This window comes from Amblyraja radiata, chromosome 12 (assembly GCF_010909765.2).
Source record: "Amblyraja radiata isolate CabotCenter1 chromosome 12, sAmbRad1.1.pri, whole genome shotgun sequence".
Classification (NCBI taxonomy): Eukaryota; Metazoa; Chordata; class Chondrichthyes; order Rajiformes; family Rajidae; genus Amblyraja; species Amblyraja radiata.
The window spans coordinates 19,727,914-19,737,653 of NC_045967.1; the positions used below are offsets into that span (position 1 = coordinate 19,727,914).

The 9,740-nt window shown below is 54.1% G+C and overlaps 1 protein-coding gene across 1 annotated transcript in view; it reads right to left on the reverse strand.

Moving 5' to 3' along the window:
- LOC116978979 (tripeptidyl-peptidase 2-like) overlaps window positions 1-5,666 on the reverse strand; it is a 90,233-nt gene extending 84,567 nt beyond the window's left edge. Inside the window, exons 1-3 of the mRNA XM_033030308.1 lie at window positions 5,462-5,666; window positions 1,443-1,571; window positions 131-226 (exon numbers count right to left, since the gene is read on the reverse strand). Coding sequence (XP_032886199.1) covers window positions 131-226; window positions 1,443-1,571; window positions 5,462-5,638 — 402 coding nt within the window. The 5' untranslated portion in view covers window positions 5,639-5,666. The remainder of the gene's footprint in view (window positions 1-130; window positions 227-1,442; window positions 1,572-5,461) is intronic.
- Window positions 5,667-9,740: the final 4,074 nt, after the last annotated feature.

A 9,740-nucleotide genomic window follows, 5' to 3' on the forward strand; every position in this document is an offset into this window, starting at 1 on the left:
TGGTAAGGTAAGCCACGGCAGAATGTACACAGTAAATGTTTGGGCCCTGAGGAATATGGAAGAGCAGAGTGTTTCTGTAGAGAAATGTTGTACTATCCAGACCAAATACAGCAGAATCTAGTCTTTCTACCTGAATTCTCTCCTTGAGTGCCGTAGGGTAGAGTTCAAAGGCATTTTTTATACCAATGTGATATCTCGTTGAAGGGTTGACCCATGTTGATGGTATCTAAATCAAAAGATAAACAGCACTCAGTCAAAGTGTTCCCACAACTCGTGGCTTCAGCTAGTTATACAGAAAAACTCGACCATATTGAGCAAACTATATGAACTCTCTCCCCCCCCCCGACTCCCCCCTTTATACAGCACTTCTGGGGCCGAATCCTGACGACAGTCTTTTTCCCATTAAATGCAAATATACCATCACACACACGAAATGCACAAGACATGAAAAATGTGGAATGAGCAAAATTCATGTGGAGAGTAATGAACTTTTAAAAACTCATTGCTTGGGCATTTTTTAAGGCTTGTGAATCTCAAGCCTTAAGACATAACATTTTGATGTCAGAAAATTGGACTTGCAGAAACTATCTTCAAACAGCATGAATCTGACGTGTTGCGGCAGAGCATCAATAGTGATGTCAGAATTGCAGCTGATTTTATCGAGCAGCAGCAAAAAGATGCAGAATACTACAACAGAGAATTAAACCACAGCATATAAATTCAGGCATAAATCCCGATTTCTCTACTTCCTGCATGGATTTAAAGATCTTAGTTTGATAACAATCACATAACCCCAGCCATCACATATTCAATGTGCTGAGCACTGGTTACTCTTTGGTTTGAGGGCAATGTGAGAAGTGACTGCTGTCAAAATGTTCAGGGAAACTTTATACACAAATCACAACAATGCATAAACAAACGATTTAATGTTACAATTAAATTATTTCTTCTAATTGAACATCTTAACTTGTAACATAGCACATTCATGAAATTTACAAAACAGAAAGTGGAATGGTAACACTACTAACGGTCAGATAAGACAGAAGGGAATGTTTCCAACTGAACTGAGAGCACCGAATATTATAAAATCATTAATGTCTAATTGGAGATTTAGGAAAAAATCTTTATCCTGAATGATGCAAGAATGTGGACCATACTTTTACGTAAAAACACTCTAAACGCAATGAATGGCAAGATCAATAATCACAAGAAGGAAAAATAAGTGAGTTCTACAGACAAGGTGAGAAGAAAAAGACAGGAGGAGGGTTCACTTAGAGCAAAAGAACAAGCACTTGCGTTTGATGGCCTATTTCTAAGCAATGCTGTGCAGACACGATGAAAATGAAATTGCTGCAACATTGTCAGGAACCTTCTCAGTGCTGGAACAGGTTTGGGCATAAGCTATAGTACAGTAGTTGTCATGCATATTTTCTTATCGATACCTTCAGAATTCTTCCTGAAAGACCAACGAGAACATCATCCTTAGCTTCTAAAACTGTGGAAGTATTCACATCACCACTTCCCGACACATCAATTAAGTCAACGATCTTTGGTTTTCCATCTGTCGTAATCTGAAATATATAAAATTCGTAGTCAGTAAATCAAATAACTTGTCGACATTCAGTCCTCTCAACATCTGAAAGCCCAAATGTGAACTATTTCACAAGCAACCACATATTTTAATAACTAAAAACAAATATACCAATACATTAATATCCAATACAACCCATAATTTTTACAGCCTTCTAATTTACCACCTGGATTTCTTTCATACAAATTAACTAATGATTATTTCTTGTCATACTAGGCTGTACCCACAGATGTCTTATGTGTTACATGCTGAGGGGAGACCTGATAGAAGCATAAAACTATGAGAGGCATAGATATGGGAGATGGGCAGAACCTTTCTCCCAGGATGGAAAAAATCAAAGACTAGAGGGCATAGCTTTAAGGGCCTGTGCCACTTTCCCGAGTTATTCACGAGTTCTCCCGAGTTTTCAAACTCGCAGAATGTTCGTAACGAGTCCGTAGGAGGCTGCAGGAGTCAGTGGATATATCGTAGCGGCTTGTTATGCCAGCCATAGGTACTTGGGGCATCAGGTAAGTCAGGACGTTTTTTCCAGCCTGATGAAAAATGTCCACGAGTAAAAAAATAGCCCCAACTTGCCCACACCAGCCAACATGTCCCAGCTACTAGTTCCATCTGCCTGCGCTTGGTCCATATCCCTCCAAACTTGTCCTATCCATGTACCTGTCATTTTCGTAAATGTTGGGATAGTCCCAGCCTCAACTACCTCCTCTGGCAGCTTGTTCCATACACCCACCACCCCTTGTGTGAAAAAGTTACCACTCAGATTCTTATTAAATCTTTTGCCCTTCACCTTGAATCTATGTCCTCTGGACCTCGATTCCACTACTCTGGGAGAGGGAGATTCTGTGCATCTACCCAATCTATTCATCTCATGACTTTATACAACTCTATAAGATCACCCCTCATCCCCCTATGCTCCAAGAAATAGAGACCCAGCCTACTCAACCTCTCTCTTTAACTCAGACCCACTAGTCCTGGTAACATCCTCGTAAATCTTCTCTGAACCCTTTCAAGCTTGACAACATGGTGCCCGGAACTGAACACAATACTCCAAATGCGGTCCCACCAATGTCTTATACAACTGCAACATGACCTCCCAACTTCTATACTCAATAATCTAACTGATGAAGGCCAATGTGCCAAAAGCCTTTTTGACCATCTGATCTACCTGCAACTTGACCTTCAAGAAACCATGCACCTGCAATCCTAGATCCCTCTGCTCTACAACACTCCCCAGAGGTCCACCATTCACTGTGTAGGTCCTGCCCTTGTTAGACGTCCCAAAATGCAACACCTCACACTTTTCTGTATTAAATTCCATCAACTATTCCTCAGCTCACCTGGCTAATTGATCCAGATCCTGCTGCAATCTTTCACAACTATCTTCACTATCTGCAAGACCACCCAATTTTGTATCATCAGCAAACTTGCTAATCTTGCCCTGTATGTTCTCATCCAAATCATTAATGTAGATGACAAACAGTAACGAGCCCAGCACCAAACCCTGAGGCACACAGGCTTCCAGTCCGAGAAGCAAATTTCCACCATCACCCTCTGCTTCCTTCCACGAAGCCAATTTGATATCTTCAGCTATCTCTTCTTTGGATCAGATGCGATCTAATCTTACAGAGCAGCCTACCATGCTTGTCGAATGCCTTACTGAAATCCATGTATACAACATCAATAGCTCTGCCCTTATCGACCTTTTTCGTCATCTTCAAAAAAATCAATCAGATTTGTGAGACGACCTCCCACGTACAAAACCATGCTGACTATCCCTAACCAGCCCTTGCCCATCCAAATGCCTGTATAACCTATCCCTCAGAATACTCTCTAGTAACTTTCCAACTACAGATGTTAAGCTCACCAGTTCCCAGCATTTTCTCTGCAGCCCTTTTTGAAAAGAGGCACAACATTTGCCACTATTCCGTCTTCCGGCACCTCTCCTATATTTAAGGACGACTCGTAAATTTCAACCAGGACTCCCGCAATTTCCTCTCTCCTTTCCCACAAGTCCTCGAATATATTTGATCAGGCTCTGGTGATTTGTCTACCTTCATACACGATAGTACCTTCAGTACTTCTTCGATGGTAACACTGACCTCTCTCAAGACACTTCCATTGACTGCCCCAAGTTCCTCCTCCCAAGCCTATGATTGAAGAAATATGAGTTCTTGGGCCAGTATCAAAGATCAATACATTTTGGGTGCTGTCCCCTAAGGCACAGAAGTTGGCACTTGCTTCGACAGTGCTCTTCACCACTTGAAAGTCCTTATAATTGATACTCGTGTAGAACAAAATCAGCAGTTCGTAAACTATTCTAGTAAATCAGAGAATACTACAGCAGACAAATCACCTGCAAGTCTTGGGGGTTTGCCAGTTAGCTAAGCATTTTCTTATGTAAGATTCGGATTGTGTGCTTTCATGGCTTGTCAGACACGAACTCAGCCACAGCCAGGCATGGAAAACAAATAGCACAAATCATCTGCTGTCGATCCACCGACTACGGGTCACTATAAGTATTCTTTATACGATCACAACCACAGATGCTGTTATCTCTCCCTCCAGAGTCAAAGATGCTCAGACTGCCTTTTCCATGAATTAATCTCACCACCAATCAGCCCAGGATGTTTATTACGAAAGTCTCCACAAACCTTGTCTAACTCTCTATTAATATTCTCGCCATTCAGCATTGGCTATTGGATATGAACATTCAGCCCAATGACAGGTTTAATGTCCTGACCTGCCATTTTATCAGATCACCTGAATCAGAGTCTCGTTCAACAATCTTTGCTTCATATAGATCAATAACTTGGACTTGGGAGTAGAAACAAAGAACTGCAGATGCTGGCTAATGCACATAAGGACACAAAGTGCTGGAGAACATGGACAGGTGACATTTCAGATCAAGACCTTTCAGAAAAGTCACCTGTCCACGTTCCCAAGAGATGCTGCCTGACCCGCTGAGTTACTGCAGCAAGGGGAAATGTAGGGGTGGTGTTAGGGTGTGGGTGGAGGGCTGAGGGAGATGGTGGAGATAGGGTGCTGGGGTGGGGATTGGGAGATGGAAGTGGGGATAGGGATGAGGGTGGGGAGCGTGAAGGGAGGCGGGTGAAGGGAGGCGGGTGAGGAGGAGGGAGGGGGGTGAGGAGGGTGAGGAGGGGGGGGAGGGGGTGGGGGGGGGGGGGGGGGGGGGGGGGGGGGGGGGGAGGGGGGGGGGGGGGGGGGGTGGGGGGGGGGGGAGAGGGGGGCGGGGGGGGGGGGTGGGGGGTGGGGGGGGGGAGGGGGGGGTGGTGGGGGGGGGGGAGGGGGGGGGGGGGGGGGGGGGGTGGGGGGGTGAGGGGGGGGGGGGGGGGGGGGGGGGGGGGGGGGGGGGGGGGAGGGGGGGGGGGTGTGGGGGGGGGGGGGGGGAGGGGGGGGGGGGGGGGGGGGGGGGGGGGGGGGGGGGGGGGGGGTGGGGGTGGGTGGTGGTGAGGGGGGGGGGGGGGGGGGGAGGGGGGAGGGGGGGGGGGGGGGGGGCGTGGGTGGGGGGGCGGGGGGGGGGGGGGGGGGGGGGGGGGGGGGGGGGGGGGGGGGGGGGGGGGGGCGGGACGGGGGGTGGGGGGGGGGGGGGTGGGGGGGGGGGTGGGCTTGGGGGGGGGGTTGGGGGGGGGGATGGGGATGGGGGGGTGAGGAGGGGGGAGGGGGGGTGAGGAGGGGGGATGGGGATGAGGGGGGATGGGGGGTGAGGAGGGGGGATGGGTGGGTGAGGAGGGGGAGGGGGAGTGAGGAGGGGGAGGGGCACGAGATGAGGAGGAGGGTGAAGGTGGGGAGTGAGGGAGGAGGCTGAGGGCTGAGGGAGGTTTACGGGGTGGCCTGGCCACCAGGTACCTGCAGCCCGGGCGCCGCCGGGTCCACGCCCGAGTCGAGCACGGCAATCAGCGCCCCGCGCCCGTCGCTATCGGGCCGCCGGCTGAGGAAGGCCAGCGCCCCGGTCTCCCGCTTGGGCAGCAGCCCGTGGAACGGGAACCCCTCGCCAGCGCTACCCGGGCCCGCACTCGCCGCCATCGCGCTCCCTCTGCCTGACGACACTTCCGCGGGGCAGCGCCATGGCAACGGGGACGGGCGGATGGGGAGGGGTGTAGGTGGGGAGAGGGATGTGAGGAGGAGGATGGGGGGTAGAGAGAGTGTGGGAGTGAGGATGGGGGGTAGAGAGAGTGGGGAGTGAGGGTGGGGGGGGAGAGAGTGGAGGAGTGAGGGTGGGGGAGAGAGGGAGGAGTGGGGGGGGGGGTAGAGAGTGGAGGAGTGGGGTGGGGGTAGGAGAGAGTGAGGGTGGGGGGGGGGTAGAGAGTGGAGGAGTGAGGGTGGGGGGGGAGAGAGTGGGGAGGAGTGAGGGTGGGGGGAGAGAGAGTGGTGGAGGAGTGAGGGTGGGGGGAGAGAGAGTGAGGAGTGAGGGGGGTAGAGAGAGTGGAGGAGTGAGGGGGGGGGGGTAGAGAGAGGGGAGGAGAGGGGGGGGTGGGGAGAGGGGAGGGAGTGAGGGTGGGGGGGTAGGAGAGTGGGGGGTGAGAGAGAGTGGGGGAGTGAGGGTGGGGGAGAGGAGTGGGGGAGTGGGGGGGGGTAGAGAGAGTGGAGGAGTGAGGATGGGGGGTAGAGAGAGTGGAGGAGGTGGGGGATAGGGGGTGGAGGAGTGAGGGTGGGGGGGTAGGGAGTGGGGGAGTGAGGTGTGGGGGTAGAGAGAGTGGGGAGTGGGAGGGGGGGTAGAGAGAGTGGAGGAGTGCGGGTGGGGGGTAGAGAGAGGTGGAGGGTGAGGGTGGGGGGTAGAGAGAGTGGGGGAGTGGGTGGGGGGGTTGAGAGAGTGAGGGTGGGGGGAGTGAGGGTGGGGGGTAGAGAGAGTGGGGGTGAGGGGTGGGGGGGTAGAGAGAGTGGAGGGAGGATGGGGGTAGAGAGAGGGAGGAGTGAGGGTGGGGGGTAGAGAGAGTGGAGGATGTGGGTGGGGGTAGAGAGAGTGGAGGAGGAGTGGGGTGGGGGGTAGAGAGAGTGGGGGAGTGAGGGTGGGGGGTAGAGAGAGTGGAGGAGTGAGGGTGGGGGGTAGAGAGAGTGGGGGAGTGAGGGTGGGGGGGTAGAGAGAGTGAGGGTGGGGGGGTAGAGAGGTGGAGGAGTGAGGGTGGGGGGGTAGGTAGGAGAGTGGAGGAGTGAGGTGGGGGGTAGAGAGAGTGGGGGAGTGAGGGTGGGGGGGTAGAGAGAGTGGAGGAGTGAGGGTGGGAGGGTAGAGAGAGTGGAGGAGTGAGGGTGGGGGTAGAGAGAGAGTGAGGGTGGGGGGGTAGAGAGTGGAGGAGTGAGGATGGGGGGGAGAGAGAGTGGAGGAGTGAGGGTGGGGGGTAGAGAGAGTGGAGGAGTGAGGGTGGGGGGTAGAGAGAGTGGAGGAGTGAGGGTGGGGGTAGAGAGAGAGTGAGGGTGGGGGGTAGAGAGTGGAGGAGTGAGGGTGGGGGGGTAGAGAGAGTGGAGGAGTGAGGTGGGGGGTAGAGAGAGTGGAGGAGTGAGGGTGGGGGGGTAGAGAGAGTGGAGGAGTGAGGTGGGGGGTAGAGAGAGTGGAGGAGTGAGGGTGGGGGGTAGAGAGAGTGGAGGAGTGAGGGTGGGGGGGTAGAGAGAGTGGGGGTGGGGGGTAGAGAGAGTGGGGGAGTGAGGGTGGGGGTAGAGAGAGTGGGGGAGTGAGGGTGGGGGGTAGAGAGAGTGGAGGAGTGAGGGGGGGGTAGAGAGAGAGTCGAGTGAGGGGGGGGGTAGGAGAGAGGGAGGAGGGAGGGTGGGGGGGTAGAGAGAGAGGGGGGGTGGGGGGTAGAGAGAGTGGAGGAGTGAGGGTGGGGGGGGTAGAGAGAGTGGGGGAGTGAGGGGGGGGGGTAGAGAGAGTGGGGGAGTGAGGATGGGGGGTAGAGAGAGTGGGGGAGTGAGGATGGGGGGTAGAGAGAGAGTGGGGGAGTGAGGGTGGGGGGTAGAGAGAGTGGGAGTGAGGATGGGGGGGTAGAGAGAGTGGGGTGGGGGGGGTAGAGAGAGAGTGGGGGAGTGAGGGTGGGGGGTAGAGAGAGTGGGGGAGTGAGGATGGGGGGTAGAGAGAGTGGGGGAGTGAGGATGGGGGGTAGAGAGAGTGGGGGAGTGAGGATGGGGGGTAGAGAGAGTGGAGGAGTGAGGGTGGGGGGGGGTTAGAGAAGCGTGGCGGGAGTGAGGGTGGGGGGGAGAGAGATTGGAGGAGTGAGGATGGGGGTTTAGAGAGCGAGTGAGGGTGGGGGGTAGAGCGAGTGGAGTGAGGGTGGGGGGGTAGAGAGAGTGGAGAGTGAGGGGTGGGGGGGGAAGAAGAGAGTGGAGGAGGTGAGGATGGGGGGTTAGAGAGAGTGGAGGAGATGAGGATGGGGGTAGAGAGAATGTGGGGGGAGTGAGGGTGGGAGGGGGTATGAGAGTGGAGGATGTGAGGATGGGGGGGAGGAGAACAGCTGGAGGAAGTTGAGGATGGCTGGGGTTAGAGAGAGTGGAGGAGTGATGGTGGGGGGTAGAGAGCGTGGGGGAGATTGTGAGGATGGGGGGTAGCGCGAGTGGAGGAGTGGGGTGGGGGGGTAGAGAGAGTGAGGGTGGGGGGTAGAGAGAGTGAGGGTGGGGGGTAGAGAGAGTGGGGGAGTGAGGATGGGGGCGTAGAGAGAGTGGGGGAGTGAGGATGGGGGGTAGAGAGAGTGGAGGAGTGAGGGTGGGGGGGTAGAGAGTGGGGGAGTGAGGGTGGGGGGTAGAGAGAGTGGGGGAATAAGGGTGGGGGGTAGAGAGAGAGTGGGGGAGTGAGGGTGGGGGGTAGAGAGAGAGTGGGGGAGAGGGTGGGGGGTAGAGAGAGAGGAGGAGTGAGGGTGGGGGGTAGAGAGAGTGGGAGAGTGAGGGTGGGGGGTAGAGAGAGTGGAGGAGTGAGGGTGGGAGGTAGAGAGTGTGGAGGAGTGAGGGTGGGAGGTAGAGAGAGTGAGGAGAGGAGGTCAGGTAAAGGGGAATTTAATGGGAAAGGGTGGGAGAAAGAATCGAGTGAGTGAGGAGTGAAGTGGCGGAGGAAGAAGAGAGGGGGTGAGGATTGGGTGGGGAAAGGGAATGATGACGGGTTAGTTAGAGAGATGGGGTGGGGAGATGGAAGGGGAGGACGGACAGTGGGGGAGAGGGGGTGTTGTGCTGGGAGCAGAGGAGAGAAGGGGGTGGAAGGGGAGCAGGGACAGTGAGGAGGAGGGGGTGTGGGTGGAAAAGGGGTTAGCATGGTTGGAATGGGAGTAGACGGCCTGGGATTGGGGCGAGATAGGGAGAAGGGGACGGTGGGGTGGGGGGAATCTGTTGGACTGGGCTATGTTCACCACCTCTCTGCGGGTTAAGGCAGTCAAGGACAGAGCAGTATGGGAAATGCAACCTGTCAGAATACTCTGTCCCGCATCTGTCAAAGCTAGAGAGAGTCGTGGTGTGAAAGTGGGTCTGTGGGGCAGGGAAGAGTAAGGGAGTGGTGGGAGTTGGGATGGTGGCGAATTGTTGGGGTGGGAGAGAGTGGAAGGTGAGGCAATGAGTGGTGACAGAGTCAGTAGCCGGTATTAGGAATGTAAATAAATGGATGTGGGGGAATTTAGGGACAAGGAAAAGTAAATATGGGGAGATTTGTGGAGGGAGAAATGTAGGGGCTGGGATGGAGAGAGACGAGGAAGAATTAAGGGTGAGGAGCAGAAGGAAGAGAGATGAGGGAAAAGGATGAAGGAGAGGGAAAAGGTGAAGAATACCTCCTTTTATGTGGTGAGGTGAGTCCTCAGATTGCTCCAAGAACGTAAAAGTGAGCTAGCCTGAGAGGTCCAGGCACTTAATTTACCACAGTGTGTCGGTAGGGTTAGAGAACCTTCTGAAGGGGAGGTGGTGGACACCCAAGCTGGAAAACACCTGTAGAACCATAACCCAAGAGTCTTTGGACAGAGAACTGGGAAGTTGGATCAATGTACATCAGAGGTAAATCCCTCCACACTCACTGATCTGCTGTATTTTCAGAATTTTCAGTTTTTATTTTGAATGATTACCAAGTCCATTTTGGAGCAGTGTGAGCAGATGGGCCAAATTGGCCTCCAGCTATTCTCTATGATATCATGATCCTGGGTGCCCTTTTGTGAAATACCCTGATGTTCAT